General features: G+C 38.0%; 1 protein-coding gene across 2 annotated transcripts; it reads right to left on the bottom strand.

Moving 5' to 3' along the window:
- Positions 1-11,863, bottom strand: LOC145782353 (gap junction beta-2 protein-like). 2 transcript variants are annotated; one of them, XM_082594137.1, is made up of 7 exons: positions 11,721-11,863; positions 10,133-10,233; positions 8,232-8,366; positions 4,252-4,306; positions 3,389-3,504; positions 2,626-2,762; positions 1-2,078 (listed from the first exon to the last, which is right to left on the bottom strand). In XM_082594137.1, the coding sequence occupies exons 1-7, from the start codon at positions 11,839-11,841 to the stop codon at positions 1,733-1,735; spliced, it is 1,011 nt and encodes a 336-aa protein (XP_082450263.1). In that variant the 5' UTR covers positions 11,842-11,863; the 3' UTR covers positions 1-1,732. The 2 variants fall into 2 exon arrangements, with proteins under 2 accessions (XP_082450263.1, XP_082450264.1); XM_082594138.1 differs by having other exon boundaries at positions 10,133-10,230.
- Between the last annotated feature and the right edge of the window lie 2,879 nt (positions 11,864-14,742).

Genomic DNA, 14,742 nt, shown 5'->3' with positions numbered 1-14,742 from the left:
TCTTTAACAGTTTAATGATTAACTTGACGATATGTAAAAACAAATTACGGTAACTCAAGTTCTCAGTGTCAAGATGTTAAATATTAACTTACGAAAGTTTGTTTGTTTTGTCTCATAGTGAAAAGTCATGTATTGCAGTGTAACTTGCCAAACTAGATCACTTAAGGATTAGATGATAAATTACGCAAACAAAAAATTGCTGTTTACTGCAATCTTTGTAGAAATACTTACAGGTTATATGTGGTTTGAAGTTTAATTTCACATTGCACTTCTGCACATTAATTAAGTTATTAAAATACAGAATTTAACTACGATAACTGTAGTTTAAATTGAAAATCAAAAGTAGGCTAAGTTTCTTTATGGGCTTTTATAGGCCTATACAACTTTTCTCACATTTTATGATGTCAATTGAACCTATTTAATATTGTGGAATCTTGCTGTATTGACTTATTTCTCATTGGGTCTTACATGCATGGGCACAATAATTGTTATAGTGAAGAGATACAGGAGACCTTTTGTCAAGGCCATAAGCAATTATTAAACGTGGGATACTCATAACGTCAAACAAACAAAAAAACGCTTCTCATGAATGCAACATTAGTGACGAATTGACAAATTAAATGATGACAAATTGAGTAAACCAAAATTTAGGATGTCAGAACAAAGGATAGGATTTATAACGAACCGACAAAAAATTCATCTTTATACAAGTTACCAAATCACATGATGACAAGTTCTATTTTAAGAAACACAGTGTGATAGAATCTAACAGGGTGGGGTATAGTCATGGCGACCTACAGCACTGTATATTCACAGGCCTTGCCAACGTGCGGACTGGAGGCGGATCTAAATGGATTTGGAAGTCCAAGATAAATGTGATTTTTGCTCTTTGAAATGAAAGTTTTGAGAATCTAAATTGCCACTGTGTGGTCAGTTCAGTTCAGCAGCCCATAGCCTTAAGAAAGGCCGTAGATATTTCTTTCTAAAGTAGCGTACTGTTCTCACATGAAAGAAATCAAGAGGTGTAGTCGAAAGGAAGCCACTCTGGAATCGATGGTATGCCTTTAAGTGTCTTGTCAAAGACACAGTCACATGCCCTTCAGAGGTGTCGAACCGGCGGCCATTCACACGTCGAACCATGGCTCTCGCCACTCGGCTATATACCCGACAATGTGTGATCACTGAATCTGAAATCACTGCAAATTCCTAATGTCAAGTTAAATAGATAGCAAGTCTTTCCCTATTACCAGTGTTGTCTGATGCTTTTCCGATTTCCATCGCAAATGCAAAAATGTAGTGCATTATTTGTATGGTAACATATACCACAAACGCAACTCAAAATCTCCAACAAATAGCCTACACAGTTACACACAGACGGTATTTATTAACTACTACTCAAATTATTATCAACGTATACTAGAGATTACGCAAAGAAAAAAAAAAAAATAGCGGTTTTGACTGCTATCAAGCGTAGAAGATTGGCTACCAGTCAATTTGAAAGCTTGCACGCTATAGCACGCGGCATGGCCTGTACATAAAGGTGGCCATGGGTATAGTCAGGCAGGTGAAAAATTACAGATTAAAATAGCGAGTAGCATATTTAAAAGCAAGAGTACAGCATGCAGGCAATGCGTAAAAACGACTAGCTTCGGTGGTTTAATGTGGATGATTGTTTTGGTTGAAGTTTGTCTATAAGCTTAAATCAAAATAACGTAACTATTATTTACGAATATCAGTATTCATGTCGGTAACGTGTTTTTGCTAAACCCGATCTTCTACCCCTGCGCTTGTTAGAATAGCCGGTGTACAACGTAGGAATCCCAACTGCATCCGGGTAACCGGATGGAGACACTTGGTAGATTCCCTCAGCACCTGGGTTCCATCTACGAATTTCCATAGGCATGTCAAACTGTGGGCCAGCAGTATCTCCAAACACTTCTTTTGTGATATCTTGATGTCTTGCCTTCCAAGCCTTCGGGAACTTTTCCGCAATGCTGTACAACTCCACCACATTCAGCACAATCATGATACAACCAGTGGCATAAAAAGCGCAGATCATGATCGTTTTTTCCTTTGGCCTGCAATGCAAGTTGATATGATACATAAACATTGTATAGTTAATAGTTTACGTTGTTTCCAATTGCTTGCCTTGGTAGTTTCACTTTTTGGGTGAAGACCTATACCCAGAGAGCAAAATCTACCATTTTTGCATTGATTTAATGCCTGAAGACGTTGAAACAACGTAAAAATGACAAATTTTGCTCTGCGTAAAAAGTTTCTTATTACTTTACAATAGTAATAATAAGCGTTTTTATGTAGCACCATGTCCTGCTCTCAGGGCTTTAGAAAGCAGACAATGTCAAAGGAGACATATTTTTAATTAATATTTCAGAAGCAATGTTGTTTGCTAGAGCTGTTGGAAATCGCCATACATGACAAATCTTATTGTATGAAAAGGGTTTACGAAGAACAAAATACTTCACTAACAAACACAAAAATAAAATCAGATCAAAATATCATAGTTAGATTTAATAGTCTAAAAATCTGTTTTGATTATTTTTCATGCAGTTTTTGGAATTATTAATATGCCTTTTATGTCACGCTATTCTGTTCACATTTAACTACCTGGTTACAAAACAGTCTACAACATTTGGGCATGGCCAATGACGGCATTCAAACAGTTCCGGAACGACAAACTTAAAGCTGTAAAGATAGTATTGACCGACCATGAACAAGACTTCCAAAATCAAACGGAACAAAACCTGAAATAAAATATATCAATATGCACTAATTTCACATCATAAAAAGGGGTGGGTAAAACTTAAATATAGTAAAGATAACCCATTTGCTTTAGAATAAACCTGTTTTTTCAAGTTGAAAACGTTTCTTTGCTATAACAAGCAAAGGGGTTAAAACAAACGTCATTAGCTACGCTTCTATTATATTAACAATCCGGGCCGTTGAGAGGACAATTTGGGTCCGGTATCAATAAGACCCCAAAGCCCCAAATCAAGATACTTCTGAGAACAATGTACCATATCCAAAAAATACACGGTGGTTCTTCGTTTCTTGGCCCATTGGAAAATTACGAACCCCTAAAATTATGCCGGGTCCGAAAGTCCCCCTTGGATCCCCCTGTCAACGCTATTGTTAACAATCAACAAACGTTAAAAAGTTGTTTAAGTTGCCCACCAACTTTTAGCAATGATGCCGTAGACATAAGCTAGTGAAGCTTTTGAGAGTGGCCTATTTGAGTCCTATTTAGCTGAGATTTTTTTAGTTTTTTAGAGCTGATTTCGAATTAAGAAACATGTAGGCTACAAAAAAAAGCAATTAGCCTAATTGTTTAAAAGTAAACATCAGCTTTACAGACAACTACAAATCTTACCATGAAAAAATACGCAAGATACAGTTTTGCTGGTTGATCTTCCGTCAGCTTGGCGGCACAAACTTCGTCCTTTTTTTTGTCTTCTTTTCCTTCTTTATTTTCGTCCTTTTTTTCTTCTGTACTTCCAGGATTTTCCATTGATAAAAAAATTAATTAGCAATTTTCTTAAAATGCGCATAAAAAACATTTCAAAGATTTGTGTTTTTCGAAACTATTATAATTTTGGATTTTGAAATACATCTCGCTTGCATTTGGAAAGATTGGACTTAAACTTATATAAAGAGCAAGTCAGCTTATAGTCTTTTTCGACTGTAAAGTATAGGTCTTACAGAATATACAGAATATACGTCTTACAGAATATTACAGAATATACGTCTATACAGAATAGGATACTGTTTGTTGTTAAAATCACATCAACCTAAATGTATTATTTTAAAGATATCATTGTATTTAGAAATAGAGAGTATAGGCTACCACACTTTAACTATAATACAACACACTTGAGTTTATCAATTTAGTGTGGTAGCCTACTCCGTAGGCTATTTCTTTGACCCATCTTTTTGGATCATTAATAAATTCAAATAAAGGTTTTAAATAAAAGTATAGCGACAAAGTTTTATTTTAGAATTATTATTCTACTTGTCTTAGAGAACAACCTTTGTGACGCAAAATGAGGGCAAATTAAATACCTTCGCTTATTGTTGCTTTAATCATTTTATTTATGTAGAGATTAGTGGAAAGATGGGTAAAAAGTTCAGCCACATGTTAAAGCTTTCTGTAGAGAGTTCAAAAAGTTTTTTGTTATGTTAAACATTTAAAGCGAATCAAATCTCAAAGTTTGCTAATAGTCTTTGTAACTTTACCTTTTTCATCTTCTGTTTCGTCCGCTTTAATAGCAAACTTTTTGGTTTCCTTTGACTGCATAAATAGAAACAAATTAAAGCGATTTTATATAAGAATAAAGTGCATAAATGGCTTGTATTATTATCTGCAAAAAGTAACCATTTGCTTAACGCTGATACAACGCATTCATAAATCTGAAGTGATTTGATAAGACAATCTAAGAAGTTGCCTAAGCTATAATAAGGTATGGGGCCTATCTTGTGCAAAGGTTTTTATCAGCACGATAAGTTAGCAATCAAAGATTAAGTTAGGATAACATATACCGAGACGGTTAAACCATTTCAACCCCTTGGTAGACCTATTTAGCGGTGTTTGCTTTTGCACTTTGTGAGGTCTTGGCATTTTTTTATGAGCAAGCGCAGTTTAAAATACCGCTTAGCAGTTATGTAGGTTAAAGATTTAAATTTCGTAAAAAAAAATTCTGAAAAAAATAACTGAAATTGTTTTTTTGCAAACGGTTTTCCGTCACCATCGCGCATACGAATAAAGCACATTGAACTATTTTGGGACCGTGGCTTAGGAGGAGAACTCCTCTAAAATCTTATAATCCATTAAATTGAAGATCGGAAAGTCAAGCCAAAAAGTAAAAAAAGAAATATATAACAAACAACCTTTTTTATCACAAAAAGAATACTTATTTAGTTGCTTAATGATCATACCGGTACTGTACTGTAAGATGATAGGCTATGGGTTGCATCTGGTGAAAAAATAAAATGTCGAAAATGAACCCATTGTTATAGATTTTATTTTAAGCACTTGCGCGATTTAAAAAAAACTTTATAGCCTACACCAGGGGCAGTGGCGCGGAAGCTATTTTTCTCTAGGGGGGGGCTGAAGCTGCCGTAGTGTTGTCAGCTTCTGGGGGGCTTCGCCCCCCAGAACCCCTTTGAGTGGGAGAGCCAACAAATTCAAAGCGGCAGCAACAAGGCTGCTGTGCAGGAAATTGAAATGAAAACGAACAAATTAGAAAGTGATATGGAAAGAACGGTTTGTGGAAATGAGCTTTCACACGCTTCCGAAGATTGATTTCGCTCAGGTGTTTTCTCTATGAACTGTGTCATGAGTTCTTTGATATCAACTGTGTTTTGGTGGACATGCACCAACGCAAGATGAGTAAGTCTTTTTTGTGTCATTGAGCTTCTCAACAACGTTTTCAGGCGTCTAGAGCCAGGGGCGCCGGAACGGTTTTTGACTGGGGGGGCAGGATTATGAAAAAAGGGCACTTTTGTTGCTAAAGGCCAATTTTTTTAAAGTTTTAAGATAAGACATAGCGACAGCCGACAATGCTCATCCACCAGCTGATCATCGAGTAATGATACAAATGTCCTGTAACTTATACAAAGAACAATGGCACGGAAGGGCATCATGTTATGTTATAATGATGTAGGCTAACCTACTGTGATACAGAATTTTGTGTCGTGAATATGACTTTGAGGCAGAAATGAAAGATTATAATTAGGCTAAAAGCGAATAGCTGAAATTGTTATATCGCATTGCAAAATCTGCAGTAGCTTATATGACCTTAAAAGGGCACTATTGCCCCTCTGCCTCCCCATCCACAGAAAAATTGAGGGCAGGGGGGCATTCGCCCCCTGCCCTCATCCCGCTTTCGGCGCCCTTGTCTAGAGCAGAAAAAGAACGTTCTGATGATGCAGCTCAAACCGAGAGGCAAAAGGCAGAGCTCCACGAATTTTTGCATTTCTTTGAAAAGGTCTCGTGTTTGAGGGTGTAGTTGCGATAGTATCTCAGCAACCTTTTGAACGGAGTTCGCGGTTTTTCCACATAACTTTGTTGAGCAAAGTAAGTTCCGTTTGTAGGCGATTTTTTCTGATGGCATCGGGTAAGCTGATCTCAGTATCAGATCTTTTCTCACCGTTTGCACAGCTCAGAAGGGCCTTTTCTCTGTTGGCTGCTGTAAGCAGATCCACCTGGTCGAATCTTCGATCAAGCTCAATTTCAACCGAATCAAGGGCTTCGATGTAGGCCTAATTGCCGTTTCCACGCTCCTTCTCTCGCAGACGACAAATCATCCGATTCCTCTGTGTTTCGAAATTGAGTTTTGCTCACTCGGAGATCCTTTGGCGTCTTTAGGTTTTTGACAGATGGAAAGACGTTCGCTACGGTACTTCCATAAACTTAGAAACGGATTCATCGTTTCTGAGATTTTTGATCCGTTTGCCGAGAATGGTGATTGATTCCAAAGCTGAAGAAGCAGAGGTCTTTTTGTTTTGTAGCTGTCTTGCGACGGTTCTGCAGGCTGAAAAACTTCACCGCTGCAGATGATCGCAAAATAAAGCCGCACCGTGCGTGCTTGTTTTACCAAGCCGAATATGTTTGCATGTGCGTCTCCTCTCATTGCATTATCTTCTGTCATGTCGGTCAGATATGACAAAGCAATATCATGTATTATTGTAATGTTCAGAAGTTAGCATGGAATTTAGATATTGCAGAATGATGTCCAATAAACGATGGACAGCCGTGTTAGTAGGGAGGGTGGGTAGTACTGCTAATGCGAGGTATAGCTCCTTGTGATTGACGACTCTTTATTGCGAATGATGAGCGCGACTACACGTAACAGGAACTCGATTCATCGTAGCAATTATTGTTCAATTTTTTTTTCTGAAAATAGGTTACCTTAGATTATAAGAATTTTGTAGGGGAGGCTGAAGCAATTATTGAAAATTTCAGGGGGGCTGAATTTGCTCTAGGGGGGGCTGCAGCCCCTTGAGCACCCCTACTTTCCGCGCTCTTGACCAGGGGTCACCAAACTACGGCCCGCGGGCAGAACCGGCCCGCGAACTGATTTCATCCGGCCCGCCACGTGCTGCGGAAATAACAGCTGCACTACAACTGTTAAGGAAAAAAGTTGCCAAACTTTTTGTAAAGGACTGACGTTGCTGTTTATCATTAGGCCACCACAAATGGGGACATCCTAGGCCAAATTTGGAAAGATGTACTGTAATGTTTTTTTAAAGAGGACGATGCCCTGTAGTGTATCACAACAGGGGATAACTTTTCAAGCAACCTTTCGATTTTCATCACAACTTTGCTATTCCACCGCTGACTTTGTTATTTATTGTGCTCAATTTAAGTTAATGGAAATTCTAAATAGTTGTAGGCCCAGTGGCGTACGCAGGATTTTCTCAAGGGGGGGGGGGAGACCATTGAGAATAGCGTAGCCAAGAATTTTTAAAGGGGGGGTTTGACGACCGCCGGGCGAAGCCCGACGGCGTTTTCGCTTAAGACGACACCCAGCGGCGGGGGGTCCGGGGGGCCTCCCCCAGAAAATTTTGAAAAATTACTTTGAATTTGGTGCATTCTGAGAGCATTTTCAACAAAAATGTGGGTATGAATATTCCTGTAAAATGGTGCTGTCAGGTGGCATAGCAAAAGGATAAGATCATGTTTTCTTCGGCAGTTTTCGGAAATAAAAGCTAAGTCTCTATGTTTTCTTGTTGTTAATTCCTGGCTGAGATGTTTGAATGTTTGGTATTGGCAAAACTCGCTCTTTTAATGCAGTTTTGTTTAAAATTAGGCAAGTTTTTTTTAGACTGAAAGCATCATTCCCAAGCATAAAGAGACTGAAAACATCATTCTCAATATCGTGACGTCACACGCGTGCCAAAGTGGGGTTGTAACCCCCAACCTCCCCTTGGCTACGCCACTGGCCATTGATATCCCAGACGTCTTCATAATATCCCAGTATGGTTTTAGTTTAGACTTTATCCATTTCTCTCTCACTAATCACTATAATAGGCTTACAGAACACTATGCTACGTTGGCATACCTGGGGTGGTGTAGGTGGATTGGGCCATGTATTTCGTATCGGCTTAGTTTATAAAACAACATTGTTACAGTAATTGCTTTGACAGAGCAATGCAAGACATATTAAATGCCTTAATCTACGTGGTTAACTATTAAAACATTTTGAAGCACAAACCTTTTCTCGTTCTTTTTTCCATTTCTTTTTCTTTTCAATCGCTTTGCTGACGAGAGCGAGTTTATGCGTTGTGTACACGTTGAAGATAATCGTTGTTAGGGAAACTCCGAGGAGTTGGAAAAACCAATAACGAGTCTGAGAAAAATAATGTACGTTGCCAAGAACGGTTTTCACGATTGTTCACACTAAAGGGTGATCTAATTATGCAAAATTCTGTTACATCATCGCAATTTTAGGTCTATAAAGGTGCTTTAGGCTAGTCCAGACTTGCACAACATACCTTTCGCGGTTGAAACGTAACCTCAGGATTATTTGAATATAGTGTATTTAACGTTGCAAAAAACAAAAGTGCCCACTGCCCACGCATGTGTTTGCCAGCAACACGTTTAAGCAGCTTCTACTATAACTAAGTAAGAAGATGCATCGGCCTATTTATTTATTCTATGCGGTCTCTTGGCGGCAACTTCTTTGGGACCGTAGTCTATCTTCTTTATGCAGTACATCTAACGACGTTGGGCTATTTCTATCCCATGATCACATTGTGCAAACGTTATAGCAATAAAAGCATGCAACCAGAGCATAATTGCACTCTTTGTGCTGTTTTGGGTTGTGCAATGTGCATACCTGATGCAGTCAAAGACAAACTCATCGTTCCCAAGTGAAAACCAATACATTATAACTTATTTGACATGTCAAATCATATCAAACATAGGCTATTTTTTTACAAATATTTTTTGTAAAGTAGCCTGCTTCTACTGAAATACCTTACAAGAATTTGAGCTGATGATTAACATTCTCGCTTGTGGTTAGATCTGACAAGATTGACAAACTCATGTAATTAATTTAATGTAACGCTGTTAAATAAACATTAAAATTGTTTGCATAAAGTTTTAATAGTGTGCTAACCAGAGCTTGAAAACGGAGAGTTCGCTTTCGGCCATTCCTAGCATTTAGAAGCAGATAAAACCAAGCAACAACATTGCATTTAATATAACATAAAGAAATGAACTATACTAGCCTACTGCAGAAAGTTCGAACGTTTTCGGCTACACGGCATGTTAGCCTTTGTCAAGTATCTGAACAACTGATTTACACATACATGAAAGGAAACAAAAAATGCAAAAACATAAACTAACACGGCAAATAATAAGACAAGGCACATCACACAATGGTTTATTAACACGAAAAACTTATCACATGGCAATTTAAATAAATATGTTGAGCACATACGAGGCAAACAACTGCTTATTCAGCCGAAAGTTGTTGTAATCGTTGAGCAAATCTTCGTGGATTTTAGTGTCTAATTCGATGTTTGTTTTTTGCATAGACATGATTGATAATCAAGTGTGTTGACGCGACATTTGGCTAAGCCTATGAGAGTGAAGGAGCACTTAACAGTTAGTTTAGCTTTAGCTCATCGAAACAAAAAAGTGCCATTAATGAACATGCAAGATGCCTCGTGTCTGTCCAACCATGCTCCAACGGCTTTATTTCAACTATCACTAAGTTATTGGCTACTTTGAAGCTTTTAAAAGCAATCTAGAAATCTTGATGTTCTGCAGAAAATCATGTAACCTTGAATTGATCTTGGAATAAAGAAAATGACTGCCAATGTTCGTTATGTTTTTCTTGCTCTTCTCATTACGTCACAGGCTAAGCGCAAAACAACTATCAACCTGAAAGTGGCATGTAGCAGCGCAACAAAAAAGGCTAAAAACTATAGAAGTAAAACTGATGTTAAACTGTTAAAGTACTGTCTTATTTTTGATTTATTGTACCGTACTGATTTATTTTTGCCAATGCAAAGGTTTTTAATTATTGTGTTTTTATCAGCTGAAATAATTAAAGAATGAAATTGCGAATCAAACAATTACAAAAACGACAACAATGAATTGGCTTACTGGTGCAATCGGGTTAAACGAATTGAAGCAAACTTGCTTACAACCAGGGGATTCAGTGTTGCAAATAAACTTTTCCTGAGTGCTATCATCCCATGTACCTTCTGAAACAAAAATCAAGGTTTTGTAATTTGTGCATTGTTGGTTCTGTTGAAAAATTATCCTATTAATAATGAAAGGTTGTTTTAATACAAGGGTCTCAAACACGCGGCCCGCGTACGGCTAACGAGAACTTTGGTGCGCCCGCGATGCATTTTTAAACTTTGAAATAATTAACAATTAGTCTATACAGTACATATTTTTTCTATACATTTAGAAGAGTAAGATTCACTCTAAAATGGCCCATCAAACTTGACACGACTTTTTAGCTCTATACCAGTGGTTCCCAACCTGGGGTCCGCGGACCCCTTGGGGGTCCGTGAGAAAGCATTTGGGGGTCCGTGATTACCTTGATGAATTTTTGAAAAAAAAAAAAAAAAGCGATCTTTTTACTTTTATTTCTCTCATTATTGTTAATTGAGTTTCAGGCAAAATTTAGGTAGGGGTCCACAGAATTAATAATTTGTCTAAAGGGGTCCGTAACAACAAAAAGATTGGGAACCACTGCTCTATACCGTACTGTGACGCTATTTTATTGCATACGAGAAACTTGTAGCCTACTGTGATATCACAATTACATTGCCCATTCATTTATTGTGTCGTTATCGTTATAGTAACCTTAATATTTGCTAAAGTTAGTTCTTACTTCTTCAAGGGTTTTAGTTTTTTCCGCTCTTTTTTAATGTTGTTTGAGACCCTAAGTTTGATATCTGCTTTGCTGCTATTAAGTCCGCCGATAACAGTCCAAGTAGTCAGTAGACTTAATAGTCCGCTCCCGCGATATAGCTTAATTGGTTAAGCACTTGAATTTATGAACAAAGATACTTTCAAGGTCAAACAGCGCTGGTTCGACCCTCAGGGAGTGCGCTTGAGAAACGTATTTTAAGGACATGGTTCAGGGACACCTAGTAGATGGAGTAGTTCACAGACAACACTTGAACAAGTGGAAACTACACTCTGTCTATCTCGGTTGTCGGCCTGTGTCAGTAGTAAAGCCTTTGCAAGCAGGCGAAACGCCCAGGATTAAGCTTGCAAAGACGCTTTCTCAATCCGAGAACAAAAATCCACACAATCAACTAATATTTATTGAATTAAATTCTCACTTCATCCCGGCTGCAGAAGCAAAATACTTTAGTCAAATTATTTGGCATATGTTAACATGCCTACAGACTAAGGTAAATCAAAACATTTCAGTTTTAGCCTGCCCAGTGGCGTAGCTAGGGGGGGGGGCGGACCGCCCCGGGTGGCACGTCTGGTGGAGGCACTTTCAGACTACGATTTTTTATTTTGCTTATAATCTGATAAAAAAAAGCATTTTATTTTCACATGCTTTTTCTTGAAGGGGCGGCAAAATTTGAATCCGCTCCCGGCGACACATTCCGGCACATGCCCTAGGTACGCCACTGAGCCTGCCCTCCAGACGCAAACTTCAAACTACGTTATTATATGCGTGCTCTAAGCCTATGCGATGAGGCTCGGAATATTCACTCACTTGCAATTGCTGCCACCAGAATAAGACGAATCACGAAAAAGGAAGTCGTCCAAATCTTCCCAATTAGTGTAGAATGCTCACCAGCACCTTGTACAAGCTTTTCTACAATATGCCAAGCCATATCGTAGCCTACCGATGCTATATCTCCTGAAACCCACAAGTGCGTGTTTATTCTAGGCAACATGCGTCAGTGGCTTGCTGCAGCTGCCAAACTGGAAATCTTTTGAGCTATAAAAAATTGAACGTAGGCCAGTGATGTCTATTGAGTAAGCAATTATATCCCTTGCTCTCATTGTGTTTTAGTGTTATAATTTATCCTTATCATTTAGCACTCGCAAAGTTTAGTTTTTTGCTGACAGGGGCGACATGTCTTTCAATTCAAAGTTTAGCAAGAGCGGCGCGTAGAAATCACAATAAACTGCGTAGCCATGGCTACTTAAAGATACGGCTTGATTTGTCACATTTGCAGAAATTTCCAGATGTTAGCCACGGCGTAGCTAAATTGAAAATATGTCCTTTGTGGGTTTCCGTTCCAAAACTTGCTTTAACAATTTTATAGCTAATCCATAAATGAATGGCAACGTCTGGTTACACAGACAAATTCATGAATATTACCTAACTCAGTGTTTTCCAAACTTTTTTTTAATATCGCCCCCCTGGACAACGAACAGAGTATCAAACGCCCCCTTCGACAAAAAAAGTAAAACCGAAGTTATTTTCCATTCATCACAACTTAAAGTCCAACTCTAATGAGACTGATGAGGTTGGTGCAATGTCATCAGCCTCTTGATATCGGGTTCCAGTGTGGATAGGAACAATCTTAAGTCTCCCGGTCTAACTATGTCAAGATGGTTTCTTTTGTTATCCAGAAGCGTTGTCACGGCACTGAAAGCACGCTCCACCAAGTATGAGCTGGGAAAGGCAATGATAAAAACTTTGACCTGATTCCACACGTGAGGGTATTTCTCTTTGATTTGGTTCTGTAGCCAGAACGATTGATACGAGATGTTGAACTTCGGTTAGAGTACCAAATCGTTTTGCAATGTTATTAGTTCCTCCTCAAAAATTCCATGTTCAGAAATATCTCAGAATGAGTCGATTATCCAGTTATAGATTTCTAACTGGAATACATCCTGGAATCGAATTCCCATGCCTTTGTGTACTTCTTGAAGATGATTGCTGTACGTCTCCACATCAACATCAGATGTATACCTTTGTCACTGGTATCAAGTTGATGCAAGCTTGAGAAGTGGAAAAATTTTCGTCTAGCTAAATTTCGCTGATACAACACGAGCTTATTTCGTTACGCTGAAAGGATAAATTTAATTCATTAAATTAGGAAAATAGCCTATGTCTGACAAGTAGGCGATATCATTTCTCACAACCAGGACGTCATTTGCAAGGGCAGGGTCACAACTCCGCAGAAATTCCTCGATAGTTTCAAACAGTGAATAAAATCGTGAATCAATTTCTCTTGGAAAGCCATCGTACTTCGATGTGGAGTAGTATGCGCTCAAAAGCTTCATCATTCTCATTGCACAATCGTTTGATTAGGCTAAGTGTGTATTCAGAGCGTGCGCTTTAATTTTATTTACTGCTTTGATGACAGTCTTTAAAGATAGATTAAGACGAACGCTAGATCAAAATACTCTCGGATTGTAAGATCGGATTTGCGTAATCGCAGTGCTTCAAAGTTAATGACCTCAACAAACTTGTAAGGCACTGCTAAGCGACGTTGCCAACATAATTGCCACAATATCTGCCACAGAGCTCTTATAGTTACCGTCTGCTTCTGTAGCCTATTTCCTTGAAACGAAACATGACAAAAATTGCTTTGCAATCGTCTTCTTGTAACTGCCCCGATTTGCTCTCAGCGCCCCCAATTGCCTACTTTATAGCCAGCGCCCCCTTTATGGTTGCAAACGCCCCCAGGGGGGCGCGGGCGCCCACTTTGGGAACCACTGACCTAGCCTAACTGCTGACGGAAAAATAGATATCAAACCACTTTTAAATTTATTTGAGTTATCTTTTTTACAACATTTTATTTCAACAATCTGTACAAAAATGCATTTAAATCGAATCAAGTCAATAAATTTATAGGCAAAAATAAAGTCACAACATTATTATTACAAAAATACGGTAAAAAATCTTTCAAGGTTAGAGGTATAGAACGTAGTCTATGCTAGGAAATTGGATTAGACCGCAGTCACACCTTCAACATGTGCGCTGTCTTCCAGTGACTGGAGTAAAATTAATTGAACCTTGCTTTAGCTCATTCCAATTCCTGCACTCAATAGTTTAATGATTAAATTGAAGCATTCTGAAATAAATTGTTACCAATTCACACAGCTTAATAGAAAAGTATTCATAATAAACTCATTCATAATATATTGTTAAGCTACATCTGAAATTCCGTCTTTTCGTATATTTTGCCAAGTTTTAGCTTTGTGATAAGAGTTGACAAGACAAGTAGCCTGTGCTTTCTATACCTTTGCAAACGCCCTTTACTTTCATAAACACTGCTTCATTGCATGCTTCGGGAAAAAATTCTTGGCTGATTTTTAAATTTTTTGCATGTTAATTTCAATACATATACCTTTTTCAAACAATAAGGTAAAGCTATTATTTTTATTGTAAGTTTCTTTTTAGTTTAACGTCTTCTTGGAACTTGGAAGTCTTTTCTTTTCATGTAGGTTAAAAGAAATCCAGGCTAACTTATAGTATTATAGAATCTAGACTAGACTATCCTCAACAAGAAGCAAGTTAGTGATACGAGAAAATGTGGAAGGTCGACTTTGCAATCTTGAAAATCTTCAAACTATGTTGCAAATACTGAAAATAACTTTTGCCCATTTTTTTAATAGTGGCAGTTGAATATTAAAACTTTTTTGTTTGATATTTTTGAGCATTAGTTGTTTATGCATTGTTCAATGTTCAAATGCATTCGCAAAAAACGCAAGTAATTTTATTTGACATGTGATAATCTAATTTGTTCAACAATCTTGCTAACGAATTACTTTTT

The sequence above is a fragment of the Aplidium turbinatum genome, chromosome 13 (assembly GCF_918807975.1).
Source record: "Aplidium turbinatum chromosome 13, kaAplTurb1.1, whole genome shotgun sequence".
In the NCBI taxonomy this organism is placed as follows: Eukaryota; Metazoa; Chordata; class Ascidiacea; order Aplousobranchia; family Polyclinidae; genus Aplidium; species Aplidium turbinatum.
This window is presented reverse-complemented; position numbering and strand designations above follow the sequence as displayed.

Coding starts and splice junctions, on each gene's coding strand:
- LOC145782353 (XM_082594137.1), bottom strand. CDS start 11,841: ATGGCTTGGCATATTGTAGAAAAGCTTGTACAAGGTGCTGGTGAGCAT. Junction 10,234..11,720: donor TCTGGTGGCAGCAATTGCAA/GTGAGTGAATAT, acceptor TTTTTGTTTCAG/AAGGTACATGGGATGATAGC. Junction 3,505..4,251: donor CGAAACAGAAGATGAAAAAG/GTAAAGTTACAA, acceptor CTGGAAGTACAG/AAGAAAAAAAGGACGAAAAT.